Source organism: Tubulanus polymorphus, chromosome 1, assembly GCF_964204645.1.
Source record: "Tubulanus polymorphus chromosome 1, tnTubPoly1.2, whole genome shotgun sequence".
Lineage (NCBI taxonomy): Eukaryota > Metazoa > Nemertea > Palaeonemertea > Tubulaniformes > Tubulanidae > Tubulanus > Tubulanus polymorphus.
In genome coordinates, this window is record NC_134025.1 from 3742703 (window position 1) to 3767483 (window position 24781).

At 37.9% G+C, this 24781-nt stretch overlaps 1 protein-coding gene across 1 annotated transcript; it reads right to left on the reverse strand.

The window, feature by feature from the left end:
• Positions 1 to 4070: 4070 nt before the first annotated feature.
• LOC141915040 (uncharacterized) lies at positions 4071 to 23490 on the reverse strand. The gene is made up of 13 exons (XM_074806434.1): positions 21392 to 23490; positions 12579 to 12689; positions 12368 to 12481; positions 10983 to 11207; positions 9994 to 10265; positions 9641 to 9725; positions 9456 to 9533; positions 8966 to 9212; positions 8540 to 8718; positions 8286 to 8447; positions 8095 to 8204; positions 7655 to 8001; positions 4071 to 7540 (listed from the first exon to the last, which is right to left on the reverse strand). The coding sequence occupies exons 1-13, from the start codon at positions 22946 to 22948 to the stop codon at positions 5472 to 5474; spliced, it is 5556 nt and encodes a 1851-aa protein (XP_074662535.1). The 5' UTR covers positions 22949 to 23490; the 3' UTR covers positions 4071 to 5471.
• Between the last annotated feature and the right edge of the window lie 1291 nt (positions 23491 to 24781).

Genomic DNA, 24781 nt, shown 5'->3' on the forward strand with positions numbered 1-24781 from the left:
TATGGTGTAATTGAGCCATTGATTGAAAATGGCACCAGACGCAAGACCGCGCGCCCATAGTACACACAACACGGGCTAATAGACACGAGAAATTCCGATTGGGGATGACATTTCCGCTGATGACACTTATGTGTAGGTATCATGAAGCGGTAATACCGGTAAGATTTGACGAACGGATTACCCGCGCCTGAAAATCGACTTCTTCGCCACTTCTACCGATGAGAAAAACCGTCTGCATCCGCAAGAACCTTCAGTTCTCAATCTAAAACTAACTGAAACAGATTATTCCGGCACTTTTTTCACTGACTGGCATCGGAAACTTAAACAATTACGAGCAATCAAACAAATCGATTTAATCGTCCTCGAAATTCCCCGAACCCACCGTCTCCATTTACCAAATCAGGTAATGACTACAATAAACACGCGTGCACCTTAATGGGGTTTTTCGTCTGAATACGAAAGAAACAAAACAAAGTTTTTCAAGATTTACGACAGCGGCCGAAAATACCGGTACCCATGAGTTAGCGGTGCATCACTTACACAAGCATTTAAATTTAAACTGTAGGTTATTCGTGAGCAGTTCAGTATATATCTCGATTTGTCGTCATTAACTTCAGTCGGACGTGTTACATAACATCAATATACATATAATGCCTATTATACATCGTGGAAAAAATCGAATTACGGTCGCTTTCATGAACACGACATCAAGTGGGTGTAAGGCTAGAAAATGATACTTCGTTTCTCCTAATTGGCCAGGTCATTTTGTAAAGCGCAATAGAACTTGTAATCAGTAAATTAATCTAATGTAGCCTAATGTACAGGGTAGAAAAGCGGTCGAGACAACTTCTTTTAAAGCTTGGTAGAAATGAGAAAGAAAGTATCAATTTTTTAGCCTAACATACATATATACCGGGTAATAATATACATGCCACAGTTCGGTGAAGTCATTATCAAAACAGGGCAGAATAAAGTATATTGAAAAATCTTAAGATTTATGACCTGAAATCGGAATTTCACGAGGAATTTAATACCGAGTGTAGTAGGGATTTTATTAAGTCGTAGATTGTTCAAATGTGCATAAGTAGATAATAAATCTTTTCAAACGACAATTCGACGACAAGATCACAGTACGAGTCTCGTTAATTAAATAAATGTATATTTTAGTCTGCCAGCAGTGAAATATTTTCTTATCAGAGTGAAAAAATTGACGAACATAATGATTACGGCAGCTACAAAGCAATGTTCGAAGCCCTTAGCAGTCTCAAATAAATGATCTCATTCCATCGTCATTGATGTTTCTCGGTTAGACTTTTTGTATATATAATTAATACCTTAAGACCAAGGGAAATCCTCTGTTCTAGATTCGTATGTATTATTCGTAATCATGAGAGGAATACCTAGGAATTAGACTGAATGCAGAATAGATTTGATGTGAGCCGATGAACTCTAATAAAATCAGGAAATGAGAACTGTTCCCAATGAATATTCCTAACGCAGTTTGGGAGGCGTTGAATGTTAGATGGATTGAAGCTCGATGCTACAGTTATCAACACGACATTGCAAATGGCGGCGCGTGTGATCTAATGTGGCGAGCGACTTGCGACATGTGCTGTGTTCTAGAACATACGTACAAAGCCGCTAAAAAGTGACTGTGAGAAAATTCAATACATGTTCTATTATATTACAACTACAGCTGTTTTACAATGCTTGAGAAACTACAAAATACTGAACACCGTATGCTTGGCGTATTTCATTTCCTGCTCTCCCCCGATCGACTTGTGACGTATCGGCAATCACGACCGAAGAATCTCGATATCGGTTGAAAGAAATCTATACGAAACTAAACCCCTAAAAAACTCATCATCCAATACTGGAAGTGTTACCTAAAGTCCTGAACGTGGGAATTGTACGTCCAGCAGCGAAAACAATTTCTGTGTCAAATCACCCAAGGATATGTATGCAACACTGCATTTTACTGTCACCACATAAAGAAAAACCTTGATTACTTTTTCATAGGATAAAACTTGATTTGATTTTCCACGAAGATTGACAAGAATTTCTGAGTAGCCTTGTCGCACTGTATCGACATAATGAAAATTGACGCGGCGCGACCGCGTAACCGAATCGTATGCGCCTGAAAATACGAAAATGCGTAAAAAACAATCGACGAGTAGCTGCATCGGAACCCTGGGGAAAACTAACACAGACGCACCGGCGTTCCTATACATACGTCAATTTTGATTCAGGTATACGTAATTTTTGCACCAGATTCTCGTCAATGCTGAACGCAGTTCGGTACAAATACAACCGAGCGAGCAACAGATGAGAACAAAATATATCTACGATTTGATTGTCAAGTGATATCGTCATTTCCTCATTCTACTGAACCTTTTCCCAACGTTAAACTAGTCTCACGTAAATTTATTCCATATTATTCCCATGAAGATCTGTAGCAATACGGGTTATAGATGTTATATTCATTTTGGTACATCGAACCAACCATATGTTTTATGCTATAATTGCATTATAAATACAAACCGATAAAGCACATTGAATCGTCGATAAGCCGAGCGCTTTATTCAACTTTTTACGGAAGCAAGCCGCGCACCCTCGATGTGTTTGTTTCACATCAAGAAATAGAGAGAACTTTTCGACGTAATCTAAATGACTACGCGAGTATACTATACGTAATGCTGGATTTCAATTCATCTTCTCTCACTAATCTGTCTTATCCGATAAATAATTGGAGCTGAGGCACGTGGTGCATGCGTAAAACTAATTTTCTGTTTACGACAATGAGAGCAATTTAATCAAAATCTACTGAGGAGAAGAAACTCACCTTTATGGCTTGTTTGTGCTGATACGTTTTTATATGTATAATCCCAATGCGTTATCACCGCGTGATCTTCGCTATAGTCAGAGCAATAAGTACAGATCCGGTAAAAAATCAGACACAATCAACAGACGACACAGGCGTGCGTGAACCGAAGTCAGCTTCCACAGAGTTATACACAATAACTATTGAGAGACAGCTTTATGAATTGTTGCACCACCTGTTCCCCCGGTTTCTATAGGCTGTTCCAGCGATGAATTGCCAATTAAAACATCACTAGGATATTTGTACCAATAAATTATCATTGATATGCATTCACAAGCGCTTTATTAGGGAGGAAACTTATTTTGAAAGTCAGAAATGGATTTTCATTTTGAAAGCATTTTTCGTAGCATTTTGAATGTTACTGGACCAAATTCCGCGGTGTACAAGCTCCTTTTTATGATATATATATATATGTCCATCGTAACCATTGTTGTCACAAGTCAATTGATTATTTTCACATAAAATGAACTAAAAGTCGTGGACTTCGTGTTGAGTAAAATATACGGCACGTGCGTCTTTCAAAATAACATGGGTGATCGTCACTCTTGCAGTTTGTTTGGCTGTCCGCACAACACTTCTAAGCAGCCAGCAGGATCCGAACGACGTCATTGGTCGCCACCCCTTTTGATAATTTTAATCGTTTGGTGGTGAGACAAGCTCAAAGTGCCTAACTGGAATAAATGTGAACTGGGTACTGCAGCTCTGGTTGACAATTCAGTATTTCTGTAAAAAGGACGTCCGGCGTGCAATGATCTGCGCGTCGGAGGACGCTATACATTTGGCTGTGGCAATCGAGGATTCCACTCGTGGTAAGCGAGGGTTTTCCAGTTTCCGGACTCCTACTTCTCGGAACAACCCATAATTTCTACGAATTCTACGAATGATTGAAAAATCGTCCTTAGAGGCCCATAGTTCATAGCGATTGAGAGACACAATGCGTTTAATTCTTTATATGGAAGGCTCAAATAAAATAAAATGTATTGAAAAGTTATTTTTGATCGTGTTGTCCTATTGATAGGCTAGCCATCTATCGGGACGATAGCTGGTAGGGCTCTCTCTACTGCTTCTAGCGGTCTCTGATCTGCGATTTGCGTCTTGGAGAGACTTTATGAAACTATGACAGACGACTGTCAGACAATTGCATTTCCCAACCTCGAATAAATAAACAGAACCCATTCATTTTCTCATAAATACGAATTATTATTATATTTTTAACAATTTAACGTCTACAAATTTTACAAAAAAAATATTTACACTACGCCTACTACTTCCTGAATATTCTGTCGGAATATATCGTAAACTTTGTGTTAATATTATCAATTTTAGTGTACGGTGGCAAGAACTTACTGCCGCCAAAAATAAATGCATTCAAAATATACATCATAATATACAACCATAAATATTTAAGCATTTACAATAACGATTAACAAGATTATTCTGTATCGTGTGGGTGGAAATATTTACACGAATTTTTAATTCAATTCAATTGAATTTTGTCAAAGTCTTTCTCTTAGACGTGTTCTTTACATTGATTGCGTTCAAGAGCAGCCAGTTTTAAACAGCCAGAAGCATAAGAAAAGTAATGTCAATTCAAACAGTACACAACGAAAAGACATAGATACTTTTTTAGCATATGTAATAATATTAAATTGAACAATGTAGGAAGGAATGAATGCCTTATAATGGAGTATTTATGCATGAATAAAGTTTATCTAGAGATACAATGATATAACAGCAACTTAGAGAAATATTCAACTAACAGTGAAATAGATACTGATAAAGTGAGCGAGTTTAGCTGAAGATAAAGGATTGAAATATAGCCATCATTCATCGATTTACCTGAAATCTTTTTAAGTCATATGTAAACATTACGCAAATGAAGCCATTAAAACTTTCAATACCACTATCAGGTATTTTTGTACAATTTTAGGAATATGAAATATGTCACTAGTTTTAATATAGTTTTTAGATACATATTCAACAACATCTCTTCTTTAAGTAGAAAATTGGCAGGATTTTCATTCTATTTTTTCAATATTGCAACATTCAATTTTTAAGTACATCGCAAAGAAAACAATCAAACGTGGAACGAATTTCAACAACAAATTTCAACAGAAAACTTTCAACGAAACAGAGCTAAACACAGAACAAAAAATTATTCTCCATCAAATGAAATATTCATTGGAGTCACCCTGGATTATTTTCATAAATTCATGGAATGTGGCTTATACGCAATATATGAAGAAAAATTTATCACCACTGAATTTCTTAAAATGTTGAATGTTACGATTTTAATTTGGAATGGAATTGCACTGGAAATGATTTCATAGCAATCAATATATATGTACAACATATGTATATATACCTAAGACATGTTTTCTCTGCTATAGCAAAAATGTCTAAAATGACTTTATGAAAACTATATTTCCCTAAATAATACTACGTTCTTATTTATATAACATATATATACGTTTATATCGATATTGGCTACGAATCAAAGCAACTCACATGCAGTTTACAAAATTGAAAATTTTAAGCACCACATAGTAGAAACATTGATCAGTCTCTGATGTTAATTAATTCCCCTCTCTTATACATACGACTCCTCCGTATAAGATAAATTTTGAAAATCCCCCGGGGGACGGACACCGGAAGGCTTGCGTTCGACGGGCGATTTGAGAACGGATTCGTTACTGGGCGCGACGTCGTTAACGGGGATCGGAGGTGGACGGTACGCGGGGGGAGGACGACGTATTCGCCCCGATTGTTCCGAAGACGATCGAGATGATCCCGACGAGTCCGATTTAATACTATCCTCGCTCAAACGCCGGTCGGTCGAAACGAGCTTTTTAACATCCGTCGTTTTGGACGTCTTTTCGTCTGCTTTGCCGCATTTATCGTAGTCCGTATCGCATTCGGAACATTTTAAGTTTTTGACGTCGCTCGAAAGTTTGTCACACTCATTCGAATTGCAGCGACACAAATCGACGTTGTCACTGCTGCAGATATTGTTTTGTAGCACCATGTTAGCACAGTTTACATATTTACCATCGTTACTAAAACCTCGCGCCGCACTCGAACTGTTCTCCTCGTCGGAATACGACGAATCGTACGATCCTTTGAATTTATTTATACCCTTACCCGTCGACCCGACGCCGTCGTGCTCTTTCATATACATCTTTATGGAATCTTCGTACAGTTGTCGAGCGTGTGCGCTATTTACCGATTGTTTAATGATATCTCGATCGCTCAACGATTCGATGATTCCTTTATTCAACATAGTTTTACGTTGGATCGCTTCCTGGTACGTAGGCGGACGATTCGGACGTTTCAAACTGCCGTCGTCGGTCGCCTCCGACCTCAGTTTCGTATTCACGTTTAGATCGCTGTGTCGTTTTAGCTCATGATCGGGAGAGAATTCGTAGACTTTATTCCGCGGAGCTCGGCCGCGTCGGAGAATTACCTCCGGCGGTGGTGACCCGAATACTTTCAGCGTCTCGGTCTTTTTACACTGATCGACGTTTGGGCTGGTGATTTTTCCGGCACCTTTTATACGTAGAGCTGGAGGTTTCGGAGGTCGTGGTGGTGGTATCTCGATATTATGCATGACGTTGCTCGCCGTTTTTCTCGATATTGTCGGTGATATATCCGGTGTTTTTGAAACACGTCGAAATGCAGATCGCGGTGAAACGCGAGGTGAATTGTTTTCAGGAGTACACGGCGCCGATTGTGACGCGACTATAATCTTTTGTCCGCTGAGTATTTCGATATTTTGCGCGTTATTTGATTGGTTCGACGATGCTCCCGAATAACTGGCGCTTAGATGAACTATAGGAATACTCTTCGAAGGAGGTTCGCTGTAACTGCTGCTCAGACTCTGCGGTGGCCAGATTCTTTGATACGATTGAGGCGAACCGGGAGTCGACGGTTCTGAATCTTGTGAGTCTAAAGACATTTTACTCTGACGGTCGAGATATTCTAGACTATCCTGTGAACTATATGATAGCCGAGAATCTGGAGACGTTGGCAGATTTTCGCTGTTTTGAGGTCTCTGCGAATACCCCGTGTGTATAAGTTCGCCCTCGAAATATATCCGATTGCCGCTTCGCGATTTTTGGATATTACCCATTTCCGGTTGCTGCCTATGGAATTCCGAATCATTTTCCTCAACGCTCTGCAAGGAATCGTTTGATCGGCGTTTTGATAACGGATGCATGCGCGATCGATGCGAGTCCACTACCGGTGATCCACCCAGAGCCGCGCGACCCTTCTCCATACCCATACTCGATGCGAGCGTACCGTTACCTGGCATCGCGCAAAGCCTCGCGAAGCGTCTCTGATCGATAATATTTGCCCCTTCTTGCGATACACGTCTTCGACCTTTCCTAGGTGGTGGTACCGGTGGGTAGGTTTCGGCGCACTGATTCAGCGTAATGTCTAGTTTATCGCCGGAAGAATTACGAGATTTATTACCGGATGAGGTTTCGCTGTCCATTCCCTCTTCTGTATAGAGCTGACTGTCGCTGAGCGTTAAACCGGAATCACGACTTAGATTTGACGGAGACAAATGATTCGTCATCAGTTTTGGACTCGTGTCGGCTTCATTGCAATATAGCTCTCGATCTAAACTATCCATTGATGAATCGTCGTGATGAAGACCTATGAAACAGAATGATAAAAACATTACATTTAATGAGGACTATATACGTTCGAGGATTCTGCTAGTGGCAAGCGAGGATCCGCCTCGGATTCAAATAAGAACAATCGACTAACCTGATTCATGTGCGCTAAGCATGCTATGCATGCTATCCGAGTCCGTTCCCGAATCTTGACGGCTTTTTGGCTGCGGTGGATCGCCGAATAATTTCAAAACATCCTCGCCAAAGATTTCTACACATTTTTCGATCATGAATTCGACGATGGAAGGCACTTTCTTCGAGGAATCGGCTTGCGCGGCTATTCCTGCTGACATCGGTGGCCACAGAAGACTCTGACTGATACAAACTCCGAGATTATACGCGGTCATATTGTTGTCCTCTGAATGCTCTTCAATATAGTGAAGTATACAGAATAAATGCTGCAAAAGCATCTGATTGCATTTTGGCAGCGCTTGGAACAAACTGCAATGAATAAAAAGAAAAATATATTTTACATAGCGCATGACTTAATTTCTAATAAATAGCACTTCAGATTGAACATAGTTATGTTCTTACCTAGAAATCTCAGCGATACGTTCTTCCGTTTCTTCAATCTCATTAGTAGCGACCCATTTATCATACAGTTCGCAGGTCATCACAGCATCAGGAAGTGATCGGAAAAAATCCTAGAATTTACATTCATTACAACATTTGAGCTATTGTCATTTTCACCTTTTTTGAAATCATTCAAACAGGGAGATATTTACCTTGATAACTGAGCCGGTCACTTGTGCGAACTTATCATCGAAATGAATCTCAGAACCGTTGTTTAGATCATCCTTCAGCTCTTTACAGATTTTGGCGTTCGCACTCACTCGTAATATACCCTTCACAAAGGGGCCGTTATCGTACAGGTGACGAAACAAATCCTACACGAAACATTCAAATCAAACGAGATTGTAGCCATAACTCATGAGCATAAAACAGTTAAAATCTTAGTCAATTTGTTGCTTCGTCTTACCATAAGCGTTTTTGGAATTTGATCATCGGTACAGATATCAGAAAGTTGATGACCGAAAAGTTTCCCAGGAAGAGGTGCTGTTTCAGAAGATGGCGAGTTCTTATTCTTACGAAAAAATGTGATTATCGGAGACTTCTTCTGGATGAGTTTCTTCAACTTCTTCTGATTTGCCGCATCATCTGTATGACAGAAAATATTGAAAATTATGAGTTTGGAACAGAGAGCAAAGAAAGGCCGATATAGTTGAGGCATTGACAATTACAGTGAATCCATGGTTTAGTCTAATGGTTCTGTGACAGACTGATGTTTTCCTCATTTAGTTTGTTGATATCAATTATAGAATTTTCATTCCAGTAATAGTTATAGTAATAGTACATTTCAGTAAGAGTACTACGCCTTGAAAAAAATTGATGGATATGAATTTACCTGGTGTAAGATTCTTGTTTGATTTTCCGCGGCGTTTCAGAATAAACTGACACTGATATTCAGCGGGAACTGAAGTCGATCCTTTATCGGTATCAATCGGCAGAATGAATTCGTCGCCTTTTGATTTGATCGCGTCGCGAACGTAGTTCATTTTGATCGAGAACAGATTTTCATGACCAATCAATGGACATTGAGCGCTTTCTTTACCGGATACGACCCAGATCTGATAATCCTTAGGATCCAAATCCTGAAAAATCAATAATCATAAAACTTAATCAAATTATATTACACAATGGCATTTCAGTGTACAATGAAGAAGTATCAAGTACACTTTCATTTTACAATACAAATGATAATACACTGTAATGATAGAAATCATTTATTTTCTTTACATTATGCAAGATCTTCAATGTAACCTTTGCACTTTACACGAAATGAGATGCTGCAGCACTAAGTCCACAATGACCGAATAAAAACCAGAAGTACTTACCGGAGAATCATAATGTTCTAAGCACATTCTCACACAATCATTAGCATCATCTGTATTCGATATTGCTATGACTTTTGTCTGAAATAATGATTTTGAAAAATTATAATTTTCTGTATAACATCTACCGTTTATGAAACCGCAGAGAAAATATGATTTCATTCTAAAGCGTTATAAGCGTCACTTACGATCGGTAACCCTTCGGTATCTTTGTTCGATACTTTAATCGAAATAGATTTCGGTTCTTCGCGCATTTTCTCCTCCGCGATTTGCCTGATAATGAAATGTGGATACATTCTATATTCAAACTCGGGTAAATCAACACGACTTGATTTAGTTAATTTAGTCGGAACCGCGTTGTTTATTGTGAACCGTATCATTGAGATCGTCTCAATATCGTGCCACAAATTAGGTCCAATTGGCTGCAGCCTAATTCTTTCGATTCTATGAAACTAGGAAGCCAGGGGAAATTCTATCCCCAACCAATACTTTCTGATGGTTGGCTGAAAATTGGATCACAAAGAATGAACTGAATACTCACTGTTTGATCTTATTCCACCACAATTCTTTCTCTTCCGGCGAGTTGAAAGTCGCTATGACGTTCATCATCGGCCAGCCCATCGCGAACGAGCGATCGACGGGAAGTTGAGGTATATCGGACGTGGTGCAATCGTCGTGGTAATCGTGCAGCCACAGTTCACACACTCGTATTCGATGTTTTAATTTGAAACTGGTCGACGTCGGCGAACGTTGTTTCGCGACGAGCAGCAGATCATTGAACAAAAACAGATATCGATCCTGCGTTTGTAAACTCTAAGAAAAACGAAAAAGAGAAAAACGATTTCGTCAGACAAATCACTACCATTAGCATTGAATACTGAATATCTATGTGCTTGTGATATATATATACAGGCAATCAGACATTCTCTTTTTAGACATATCGTCATAAGTCAGAGTCAGTTACTGATAAACCAATCCTTACACGTAGTACTAAAATGATAAGCTTTATACAGTACTCGTAAGTGACGGCGAAAAAATGTTCGCGAAATTAATCGATAACCGTTCAATGAAAGGCATCAAACAGACAGGAAATAGAATACGAATGGTGTATGATACTATACAGACTGTACTAATCAGATTAATGAGTGTTTACTGTAGATATTGTTCGGTGGATCAATTATACAACAAATGAATGTTGTATCGTGTGGAAAAACCGATACAAATGCGCAAAATGGGCTTATCATGTTCTCTGTCAAAGGCGAAGACTGAATGTGAACATTTGAAATAGATATTTCATGAAAATGACCTACGCAAACTTTGACGAATTCTAAGTTTGCAAAAAGCGAAAATAGTAGTTATTTCAATGACTTTGTTTTTCGATAATGACATCAACAAAAAAAGCTTGGTAGATAAGAAAAAGATACTCTTAACAATAGTTCAGTATTTATATCTAAGAAAAGTCTAGTCATTAATTTTCTTTCATTTTTCGATCATATCATTTCAAATGCACCGAATTCCATCACGACTTACCGAGACTAATTGAACGGGACCTTCTAAGATATAGAGACGTTTGTTTCCATTATTCATAGAAATTGACGGCGGTGATGGAGAAATGCTGTCCGCCAGAAACTGGTTGACTTTCGATGAACTCACTGGACTAGAAGATGAGTTTTTCAATGACTTATTTCCGCCTAACGTTTTCAGAAGAACGGCGCTCGGAGCCGATCGACGTCTGTGCTGTAACGTACGTATTTTCTACAAAAAAAAGAGAACAATTTTTAAAATCTGATTGAAAAAAAAATCTTAACAAAATTCTTTTTCACTTTAGATATTCAGTCCCGGACGTAGTTCCTTTTACAATCACCTTGAATGATCTGTTTTTCAAATTGTCGCGGATAAAAAAGTTCCATTACACGACACACACACACACAGAACACATAGAGGTTAAACCACAAAGTATCGAAACTCAAACTAGGATGGTTTGCGAACTTTCGATCAACTTTATAAAGAAAACCACCCACACACTTGTTACGATAATTCACTTTTTAATCTAAGGTGAACACAGTATTCTGAATATAAATTCCCCAACCCAGCGCCTAGTGACGAGTTCAATGTTTTACGATTATGAATTACATTCCTTTTATGCTTGACCAATTAGTCGGCAATAATCATACACAACCCCCTGTGAATAGGATTTTAATTGCTTTATCTGACCACATTCAACAATTCTTAAGTCCTCAACCCACATAAATTACGAAAATTATTTGAAAAATTTTCCAAACCGGTGTATTAGACTTTCTTAGAAAGGGAAACTGAAAAATTGCTTTTTTAAAATTTTCAAAAATTCATTGAAGGGCAGAAAGGAGAGTCAAATAATAAACTTAATATCAAAACAAAATTCTTCAGTGAACCAAAAATAACATATAACGGGTGGCGAGTACATATTTCACAAGACTGAAACTGACAATAATCTTGATAGATTACTGTCTACATTTTTCTAGCTTCTAACAAGCAATAAATTCATATACGCGTGTCTATGTGTCTGTGCTATAAAATACAAATTCTATGAATTGTTCCAAGGTTGATGTCTGAGTGCGCCAAAAGACCAATTCCTACCTAGTCACAATCGCCTCAACCTACACGCAGGTCACCGAGGTAAAATAAATGCATGAATGAGACACTACTGGCCATTACTAGCAGTTTAGTTATGCATGTGTCACCGAAGGTACGGCTATTCCAAATAGGTTTCCAAGAACAGCCGAGATGTGGTTCAGTTAGTTGTACTATGTTTCACGTGGTTATGATAGAAATGAGTTTTATCAATAAACAAAATGTTTTCTCAAATTCTATTAATTCCAGAGATTTTTTCTCAAAACAAATTTGCTCCGACCGAACAGTTTTCTCTGAATACTTACAGATGATAGTTTTTCGTGTAGTTCTAAATCATCATTAGGAAATCGATCTTGAACACTTTCCACTTTGTGCTCATTTTCCGCGACGTTCATTTCGTCCTCCCTTTCTTTAACCATCTAAAATTCAATCATCAATCATCAATAAATTAGTAAAAGATTTTTAACTCAGTTCGCATGGCTCGTTCACAGATTGCGACCAGATTTCAAACCTCACCTTATTGACGGTTACGGCAGCTTTAGATAAATCTGCATAATCGGGATGTGATTGATCTGTTTCATTAAGTAAATCATGTAGGTATTTGTCGTACTCTGGAATCCGTTGGACCTGAAATGACAAAAATTATACCAAACTCGATAAAAATTCCGTTGACAATAATCATAAAACCTACAGACAGTCTGTACATCATAAATCTGAGTGGTAGCTTTCATTTAGCCACAAGTATATGTTTGTGGTCATAAAACTGTAGACCACACAATGCCACTGTTGTGACCGATTGGCAAAGAATGATCTAACATCTTATCAACTATTCACTAGACATAGAATGTCAGAGGAAAACACTTTTTTCATTCACATGCAACATACCCATTGCCAAGTCTGTAGAAATTTGTCTTCGCGCATGTTTCCAATAGATCATAACTCTATCAAATGACCAGTCATCATGAGTTACAGATCAGGATATATATATAGTTTGTCAACTGAATTAACTAATCATCCATAAAGTCTAGACTCCAGGCCAAATATTGCTCCATTCTTTATAATACGCTCAAGTAATTACGATCTCCTGATACTATTGAAACTCACAATCAAAACTGGCAAATGACTGGAGTAGAAGCTAATTATTTACTCAATCAATCTAATCCTAGTGGGGCCAACATTCGAACTAATTGATGTAATTAAAACAAACCAGCAAGTAAAGTTTTTCAATCCTCAGGTCTCTCCATAGCAAAATGTAAACTGCACACAACTCTTGAAAATAGTTTATTGTTTTATGACTAAGAAAAGAACATCTACTATTCTAGTATGACAAAATACCAGAAATTTAACAGTCAACCACCCAAATCCACCAAAGATTCATGTATCATTTCATGGCCAATTGGATCTATTATTCTAAGGCGATTACTAAGTCTAGCCATGAAACAGGATTAACAGTGGCCATAGTTACATAATACTTAGAATACCACCAGTACAGAGAGAATAATTAATAGGGTATTGTAGATCTGTGTCATTTATACAATGAAACCGAGTGTATGTATGTTACTGTGAAAGAATATATTACTGATATAACTGGTGGGGATTTAAATTAATTGCAAATTAGTTCCGCATAATCGTAACAGGACCTCAACCAGTTCATACATGTATCTCCTGTAGTAAACATGAATTTGAAACAAGCCAGAAAATCGTGTAATCAAGAAACATAATAATCTGCTCAAAATTACACGGTAATTGACAGAGAAGCTTTCATAAGCTTAGAATTCAAAAAGGATTATTCAATGAAATAAATGTACATTTTTATAGAAAGATTATCAAAATCCATGACGAATATCAACTGAATTATCGTCATTGAAACTTCAACAATTATTTTCATTAAAATCATACCGAATCATACCTGATACTGAACTGTTAGATTACTTCCATTTAAAACATTAAGTCCTGACTTGGCTCGAACTGTGTTGAAGTTCTGATTGAAAATAATTCCATGCAAGCTCAATGACTGCGAACAAGGAGCGACTAATGTCCCCATTTTCTTTCGAGTTCTTATCTAACCATCCACTATGTATCGTACAAGTAGTACATGTAGGTCAAGAATTAATCCACTTTTCGACAATATTCAAGAGTATTCCAAAAAAACTTGTGTTGTAATATGGACTGAAGTCAGTGAGTGACAAAGCTGTTCAGGTCTTAGTTCATATGGGGCACCCCCTATAGGATGGGGTAATTTACATATGAACAGAATCATAATGATGGCCATTATGATATTTTCTGTTAAGCCAAGTTTCAAAGTAGTGTTGATTGTCTTGCAAACACCTATTAACAATTACTCTTAGTTGTTAATTACTGTAAAAGCAAGGTCAATCACACCTGTTCAAAAATGTTCATAAATATGTTGACATATCATTAACAGTTATGATATAAACATCACCTAGGTATAAGCTCGGGATAGTCTTGAACTCAGTTCTAGAGCTCGTAGTTAAATTTGGCCCATCAGCTATCGCGATATCTTTGTCACAACGCATCTTCATCTAAACAGGATAAACATTCATACATTCATAACAAAATTATAGGGATCTGAAGAAATTACTCTGGTCTACTTGGTCCTACAGTTCAAGGATTACTGACTTACTCCATGGACTCTTATTCGTTTTAGTCCATGCTTACTGCTAGCCCCATCCATATTCATTCAAATCATTGTTTAGAGCCTGCTCACTATAGTTACGTCTATGGAGACATCCCAAAGTGAAGAGATTATGATACTTGAGATAATTCAAGTCTTCTTGTAAATGTGCACGTAAATCACTATGTAATTAGGAACGAGATTCCATTGTAGTTTTAATAATAGATGCGTGTAAATATGGCTAACAACGTTGTGTAATACAAGGGTAGAGTTGGCTTCACTAGGGATACCATACCCCAGGGGTATAGCAACACCACTGTAACGTAGCATACAGTTAGGAATACCTATTTAAAGAACATAGTCACGAAGACTATAAAATTTGCGAGTATTCTTCTATAGAGCCTCAAATATATTTTTATTGGAGGCCAACAACATAAAAATCAGATTAATTACTTTAAAGATCAAAAGATAAAAGACATTTTTCATTACTTACGAGTGGCTTCAGAGGCAGTGACTGAATATTTAGAATGTCACTGATATCATAACTGTGGCGCCTTATTAGAGGTTTCTTCATCGGAAGAGCCATTTTTCACTTTTTAGAGATAACCGTATATCAAAATTCATGCATTATGAAATCCTGGTATTTCTTCAATTCTGAATATAAAGTTCTACACACATCCCATCATCATCGTATCTACACAACTGTCATTATAACTCTAATATCTCTGAATCACTGATTCAATGCAGCTATGCCTTACAACGAACTTCAGACTCGGTGTGTGACGAAAAAGGCAAATTTCCTGTGACTCACAAACTGAATTGAAACGGATCCGTCACAGACAAGCGTTTTGATTTCACTCTCCGAGCAAACAAACCAAACTACTTCACACTATGAATTCATTAATCCTAATGTAAGCACATAAAAATACGTTCTATAATCTGGACATCCTGCAACCTATTCCAGAACAACTACCAGATACTTCTAAAAACACGAACATATCCTTTAACTCAATCCTTTCGAAAACTATCCAAACATCATTCCGCAAGGCGGCCATTCCCGGATTACAAGCCGTCCGATAACTTTCTATTTGAACAAATCGATGTTTGCCAAAACGCATTCGAACAATGTCTGAAACATCCTACGCGTGCTGGCCGCCAATATGTGTGTGTCTTTCTGCCAAAGTAAATTGTAACCGTTTGATTTGATAAGGCTCCAATCAACTTCGATCAAAGTCATGTCTACGCAGTATTAAGAATGATAATTGAAAGTCTTGCAGTACCATAAAGCATGCGCGGCTTATTATTTCAACAAATATTTATCCACATGAAAAATCAGGATCATCTACGGTCAACTGATCATATACATGCATTGTTTAAACAATACCCAGCACAACTAGCAGAAATCCACTCAACTCTTAATACAGCCTGTTGATTCATAGCAGGGACTCCTAGTTACAAATCCTTTAATCACAACAGAATTAAAGAATTTTTTGGCATTTTGTTTTGAGAACTATCTTTATTTTAGAAAGATAAATAAATTAAAAAAATTAATTCAATCTCAAATAAAATTTATGGTAGTACTACGATTACGATGGTCCTATTTACTTATCTGATAAAGCTATAGTTATGATAAATGTATTAGTTCAAAAATCGGTCAAGAAATCGGATGATTATTTCTGCTTTTATTCCGCTACAATCAAATGTTCAACGTCCGACTTCAAACCATATAATCTCAACGAGGTTCATTTTGGTGCAATTTCCAAATATTAAACGTTAACTAAACATTTAATAAACAAGAGCTCGTTTGGCAAATAGCTCAACCAAATCATCAATTAAAATTCCTTTTCAAGGACACCAACCAGAACTTCACAACTATTACCAGCACTGAATATACCGGTAGAAGACACATTTTAATAAATCATATTTTCGCTCGACATATTTTCTACCACAAACTCGGGTCAACGCGGCGACCGAGTCCCAGCGCGACCAAAACATTAAAATAACCGCAACATTTTCTACAACAGGAAACAAATATTCCTTTAGAAATTCGACGGGAGTGTCGATTAGTAAAATCAAAATCCAACATGCCAATTAATATACGACATAGAAAGCTTGCCCCGCGGGCTTATACTTTATATACAACAACAGTCGTCTTTCCTGAAGTCTTTTTTTAATTCAGAACACAGCCGTCGTCAATTGAGAAACTTGTCAAACGGAAAGCTAATTTCATTGAAGATTATATACAAGCGTCGATATCGTTATGACTAGTTTTTCACGAGAATTGAATGAGTACGTGTGAGGGAATAAATATATCCGAATTCAACCCTGAAAACTAGATCTTCATTTATGATCGTCAGATATTTCACAGATGAAAACGTTTTTCATTCATGACGCGAATCATTAAAAAATATAAATAATCAACATTTTCGCTTTAAATAAATGTTAGATTTTTGGCCCGAGAGATAACCTTTTGAATATAACACACTATTAATCTGTCGTAATATACTGAACTCCTTGCCAAAATAAATATGGTCAGTCATAAGAAGAATCAGCAGAGAACTCTGGCCTGGTCATATCATACTTTAAACACTTAATTGATAATTAAATACAACTCTTAATAACAAGTTGATCGACACTAAACACCCATTCAATGCTTTAAATAACTTAAATGTTTTCACACTAAAGATTTACGTAATTGTCATTTTTCTTGGTAGAATACGCCTTAAACCTGAACAAATTTACAGTTAACGATAAACTGAAGTACTGAAACACAATGGCATGTTTTTGAAACCAGAAATCTAACAGCGCTGACAATTACATAATAATTCACACTGGGATAAATCACCAATGAGTGTCATCTAAATATTTCAATGGCTTGTATTTCCTAGAATATCTAGGAAGTTTAGATTCTAGACGTACAAATAAATAATTAGTCGTCAAGAATCAATGGCAACTTTATCTGAAATTTTTCACTGAAATCATGAGTTTACAACTAGTACAAATTGAATGAGATTCCTTTTGGATTAGTTTCGGGTATTAACGGATTATTTTCAGCCCCCCTTGAAATTCTGCAAGTCAGAAATAGTTAAAGTTTGTTTTATATCGTAATTAAATGGTATCTATCGACATATAATATAAATATATATATATACTTTCACAGTTTTCAAATCAAATTAAGTCAAATATTCAAAGAACAGAAATATTTGTAACATTCGTATCTCCTGAGTTTCATGCAAGAGATCAAGTCTGGTTTCGATCGAACGTATGTTCTGGTAAGCAATTTCAACAGCGATTCCAGAGTACGAACTCCCTACTAGGTGCTTCTATCAGAGTATTCTGGAATCCGTACACTCCAAATGAAATTTGTCTATCAAGAAATATTAATTTGTGCTGAATTTCAGAAGATTCATCCACATTTTGAAACAGATCGACATCATCTTAGGAAGAGAGTTCAAGTATCCGAATAACCATAGAAGCGATAACACTAAAAACCTCATTTTCTAATGAGTAAAGTGAATCAAATGATTAAACTACAGGCGTGTAGTTTAATCATTCGATTCACTTGTATTTCACCTGACGAGGGGATATGATCCCGAAAACGTGCGTGTCAATAAACTGTCTTTACTCATTAGAAAATGAGGTTTTTAGTGTTATCGCTTCTATGGTTATAAAAATTGACATCATATTCAGTCAAAACTATGGTATACGATTTACTGAGTATAGAAAAACTCCATTTACATTAAGCAAAAAAAAAATTAACGCACCTTGACAACTTTGTGTAACTTCAGCGCAGGATCCGAGTTACTCCTATTATGCAGCGCCCTACGAAAGGCCATGACTCCCCGCACCGTATGGACCAAGGCCAAAGTCTTCGGCCTTTCCATCGGCATTTATTTTTATGGTAAAAAAATGAATAAATGAATCCACTAAAATCCTAATTGATCGATCAAACACAACGCGTTCTATAGTTTCAACTACTCAGCAGTTGTAATGAATTAAAACTTGCTCGCAGTTCCTGTAAAGTGTGTTCCGTGTCGTCACACGAGGCACAGTTCACTGAATTTGTAAAGCACGAGTAAATCCTCCATGCAATTAATTATTCGTTTTTAATATGTGACACGCCGCACGTAAAAGGCACACTTTTTGTTTGCAAACATTTGTTAACGCGAGAGTCACCCCTACTGTCGACTTCGTCGTCGGTCTATACCAGGAATCTCGACAATCGTCTAAGACTACACAAAAGTTCAATAATTTTTCAAGATTATTTCGCATAAAAATCACCTCGAAACCTCGGAGTCGATACATTCCACTGACGCGTCTAACGTCAAAACACTTTTGATCGATGATTAAAGATACAAAACGAACATAATTTTTTAATGATGATTTCTGTATCTCTGAACACTTGGAGATGTACGAAATTCTTAAATCAATAAAAACACAATCTGAGGTAATAAAAATTAGACCACAATTAACGGGGATTGAGGGTGTCAAGTAATATGTCAAGTGACCCATTAAAACACATAATAGTGTATTGAACTGCTTAGAAATTCGATATCATCTGAATACCGAATCTACATAAACAATGAATTGGATATTCAAAATTGTGTCACTTTAAGAGCCGAAGAACGTTATAGATGGCAGCAACGGTTTTAGTAACGCGGTACCGGTTTTTCATAAAAACATGTCCCAAGACCTAGCAGATCCAGATGGCAGCACTATTCAGCATTTACTGAGAAAAAAGACCGATTTTCAAAAAGCTAACTTACTGGTGAATAGAACATTGTGAGTTCATCGCTGAAGCAGAAATACTGAGATACGAGCGATGTTTCATTAGTAAATATGAGTGAATTAAAGAAAACACCCATCATCTGTGCACATATTCGTCATTATATTTTATGATACATCTAGTGTAAACGTGCGTCACATTGAATTTCTGCCAAGTTGATTCAGCTGGTTTTGTGTGATGTCACGATACTCCGTATTCAAACGACAGATGTTTAACTCGAAATGTAGTATACATGGATATTTACTATTAGTCAATTTCAAACAGTATATCATTTCTAAGAGAAACGAAAAAGGGCATTCAGTTCATCTTGAAATATAAAAGGCAACAACAACTATGACTGCCTGAAGAGTAAATTAAACGAAGAAATTCCTCTTGTCAGTCCGAGTTCATAACTGAGGATTTCGAAAAAAATGTACGCGTACATACATAACTGACAAGATAATATTCATTGTTTAAACTGAGAATCACTTATGTTACCCCCAACAGCCCGAGTCCCATTGACACAATGTCAATTGAATCTCGAAGTTATATTTGCTTTGTCATCTTCATACACCTATCAAATAGAGACAGGTCAAATTATGTTGTCTCTGTCAAATGTCAGTAAACATGTTGTTTTATCGTACAAAGCTCAGAACAGTGTCAACTATTGCCTCGGAATGAGGATATATATCAAAAATTGCTATTCACTTTTTGACAACTAATCATAAGATTAGCGAAATGATTTCGAAAGTCAGTGGCTCCACGTAGGATTCAAATGTTGATACGATATAATGACACAACCGCACTAACTGTATCGCCGTTGATCAAATTCATGTTTATACGACACTCATAATAAGTATTTTCTTTCCATTCATTAAATCAGTTCAGCAGATACATCAGAGTCATTCAGATCAAACTGAATATATTTAGATCTGATAACCCCCCCATGTATTCAACCTTTTGTCGTAAAGATCTTCAAAAAACAAAGACAAGGCGCGCGTTTATTCCTAAAAATACCTTAATATGTACGACCTTAATAGTTCTCTCTTATTGCGTATTTATTCAGTCTCGGGTTTTCAATTGAATGCGAAAGACACGAAACATAGATCTTTTCTACGACTCATAAGTCCTGTTATTAATTCGGATGCACAAATATAAAGAAAGCCAAATATTTATACTCTGCGTAGAGTCTCAGTATACGTTGAATCAGAATATTTCTCTCTACACACCGCAGGGTCGGTCTCAACATACTGGCATATTGGAAATATCATATTCATATAGAATTGATGAAAATTTCAGAGCAAATAAACGAATCGAATTCTCATCGATGAATGCGAGAATGTCTGGAACCAGAGTTCAAATCAACCGATGTTTCGTGTATTCTCTTTTGAAGAATTTGAAATTCGATCCACAGAAACCGAATTTAATGTTTCAGATAACGAAGCCGTATATATTCATGAATATACATAATCAGTCCATTTTATCGCATAAACTTGCCCGGACTGGCCACAGATGTCATCGCAACATGTAATTTTCACAACAGATATTCGTGTATTGACGTTCATATGTACGATATACGACAACACCAAACATATATCATACATTACATTACAAATGAATACCGGTACTGTTAAGGAATGAAGTAGATGGTTACTGAAAAAGGACTTCACTTTCGCTGACATCGACAAATGCAAAAACGAATACGCTCGTGTTGTAAGAACGTTTTTAAATAAATGAATTTCTCCGCTGACGAAAACAGATCATTGAATGATATCAATTGAAGAATGCTCTAAAACCCATTAAACGAGGCACCAAACATTTCCATAATTCATATTCACAACGTCGCATATTGAATTCGTGATTTCATATGATTTATATGGAAGTACAGACTCAATAGAATATTGTTTTATATTAAACCTAAAAACATACCTCGAAATCAGCGCCGACGTCCAAATCAGCGGGTGAGATCACGAACCACGAATATTTATCATCGACGGGAATCAGAGTATGATCGAACAGTTCTTTGCCTTTCGTATTCATAATCTGCGACTTCCTTCCGAGACGCGGGGATCGCAAACGGAATTTACGCCGTCGAGGGGATGTTAAATGAGCGGGATCCTCATCGGGTGATGACATAATCTCCTCGGGAAATTCTTTATTCAGAAGGTCGAGAGATAGATGAAAATCATCGTAAGAGTTTCTTATAAGTTGAGATGATTTGGCCTGCGTGACGGGCACTGACCGACGTTTAATAACGTCATCTCCGTCCACGTGGAATTTATTCCTCATTTCCACGTGTAACGGCCACGTTATACTCATATCCGCGCCATCGTCGGCGCTCGTATTTTCGACGCGAACTGACGGAATTTGTCTCCGCTCGAGAACGGGAGACGACGGCTGCGATCGCGACGTTTTAACGAACAACTTCGTAAAAGCGCTCTTCGTCTTCCGCACTTTGAATTTTCGTCGTTCTTTAACGACACCGGGATCGCTGTCGGCGCCGCCGTCCGCAGGGAAATTAATTTTCAATCCGGCCGGCAGCGTTTTACTTAAAACGTCGGCTCGCAGTCGATTATTATCGGAATACCCGTATTCGAGACTCGTCGATTTTCTCAAGGGTTTTTGAGTCGTAACGTTGCGCCCTAACCCGGCGATCGCCTCTAAACCGTGCGATTCTATAGTTATATGACCGCTATCCTCTAAACTCGCGCCGGAATGTCTCTTAAACGAACGTTGATCGTCGGGTGAAGAATCGTACAGATCTTTACCACCGACCTGCGTTCTAGTCGGTACATCTTTAACCGAACCGCTCGCCAAGAATATCTCCATATCGTGCGGCTCGTCGACTTTGAAAGGTCCGATATCGGACCCTCGTTTGATGGTCGTATCGAACTGAAGTTTAGAAGGACGCAGCGGAGAACTTCCTCGCGGAGGAGAACTCGCCGGTGAAATATCGTTATTATTCGGACTGATCTTTCGTCGTCGCAGTCTCGGGGATAGATCCGTATGAATCCTCGGCGTCCTCGTCGCTGCGCGCGAGATACCTCGTTCGGTATCGGTTTGACGCGGCGACGACGATAAAGACGCGGTTCCCTCGTTGATACGACTGACCGTCACGTCGTAATTCGGCGGCGATTTACGACGGAATCGCGGCGATAACGATAGATGTTCCGGCATGCTGTGACGCAACTGATCTAAACCGGGAACGTGCAGTACGCGATGCTTCCTCCGCATCGTAGGCGACGCCTCCTCCGATACGGGGCGCGAGAAATCCGACATCGATACCGATAAAAAGTTTCTATCTTGGTCGGTTGTTTTCGGTGAACGCGTCGGTTCTGAGGTTTGAGTCGGTTGTAGAAGTATCGGAATCCGACGCGCCGATGTAGCGTTCGATTCCAGTAAACTTCTCGCTCTTCTCGGCGAGCGATGTATATTCGATGATCTCGTTCGCACATCTGATTTCTCTTGCCCCGATTGATCAGCCATATTTATCTACGAAGAATTAGGGGCTAGATTTTAAGAGCGCGATTATTATCTTTCACCAGTCACGACGGACAACGGGGGGTCCCCTTATTAACGATATCTATGCTCTTTTACACTTGTATCCAATCAGCGACGGTACAACCGATAAACGTCGATAGATCACAGCTTATAAACATGTTCAATTATTCCCAAACTATCTGATAATGCTATATATGTCCACGTATAAATACCTACTAAATGTCCTATAACCTTAATCACACTTAGCTCGATAAACAAACATCGCTCTTCGCCCGGAACATCGAATCCTAAATCCCGGACATACATACAATCAGTCCTATCACAACTTCACATCTCTTTCTCATACCAATTTTGCTGCTTGCCTCCAATCCGACTTCGGTCGTTGACATAAACAGTTACAGGTTTTGATCAAAATCTGTTGAAGCTACTCCTGTACTGAGTGATCGAGTAAGTAACTGACATTCCATCTGTCAACGTTGTTGCCTAGTGTCGTTCGATAATAAATTTCCTTGTATTTCGAAATTGATTATATATTGTCCTCTGCTGCGCATTGTGCGTCAGTCGGGCTTTAATCAACCAGCAATATCCATACTGAAACACTGTCATTAAGTTACAGGTGTTCCTACACTGTTATATATGCATATATATATATATATATATATACAGATATATATATGCTAACTGCACCCAAAGTCCGATTCAAAGAATCAGTTATAAATGCGCGTTTACGAAGAAAAGATCTGTCAATGAACCTATAGTCTAAAAAACCCGCTGCTTTCACAGTAAAAAGAAAGACACGTAAAAATCGCCGCGTAATCTGTTAGCCGATCCAGTTCCGTTCGAATTACAACCATTTCTGCTACATGATCTAACAGAAATGACATGCATCTGACAATCGGATCAGCTCTCAGCGCATTGACTTAGATCGAATGAAATTACACTGCGTATTCAATATAAGCCTTTTGATGAGAAGCGAAGTCTTTGAAACACTTACGGTACACGAATACCTGTAAGATTAACTGATTAGACAACCATTGTCCATTAAAGTTAAATGGATATGTTAGAATGTTTTAATCCATGAAGGAATTATTGACCTCGTACATCATTCATATCCTATTTGACACATCAGTTTTCTCAAATCGTCACCGTAAAATTCCTCGGCGAAATAGTTTCAGAAATCTCGTCAATGACCTTCGGGGCTTTTCAACATAACCCTGCTATCTCGAGCTACTCGGTCGGATGTACAGATATGTCACCAACGGGTAAAAAAAAGGCATCGAGGGTCGTTGAAATGGCTCGAAGCGCTCATTAACAAATTTTTGAGATTATACACACAAAACGCATTCCATTTATGAATATCTATCGCGATGTACATTTTCCCATCAGAGCGGACACTTATTTTTCATACAAATCACTTCAATATCCAATATTTCAATCCGCGTGAAACACTGACGAATGACTTAGTTTCTTGACAAAACGCTCACGATTGAAACGTATTTTCCGCACACACGCGATCGCTTGTTTTAAAATCCACGTTTTATGAGTTTGATGTACACATTTCAAGATATTCAGTCCCACATTGAACCACTTGAAATACTGCGGTTTCTTTTTAAATAGAATTTACACGCGCAGATCAGTTAACACCCTTTATAACACTGACACGATTGAGAGTTTTAAGACAATCCTCTTTGTCACTGACGCTGCCTTTCGAATTCGCCTACAAAGCGCCTTAATGTCGTTATTACCATACAAATATCCAACCCAGTTTACTTTCTTTCTATAGCTTCCCCGATATTTAGACTACGTTGTCATCGCGCG

Bases quoted from the DNA above. Each gene is read 5' to 3' on its own strand.
- LOC141915040 (XM_074806434.1), bottom strand. From the start codon at position 22,948: ATGGCTGATCAATCGGGGCAAGAGAAATCAGATGTGCGAACGAGATCA. The intron at 12,482-12,578 runs GTGAGGTTTGAA...ATTGAATTTTAG, and splicing joins CTGCCGTAACCGTCAATAAG to ATGGTTAAAGAAAGGGAGGA. The intron at 7,541-7,654 runs GTTAGTCGATTG...TCTGTTTCATAG, and splicing joins GCTTAGCGCACATGAATCAG to GTCTTCATCACGACGATTCA.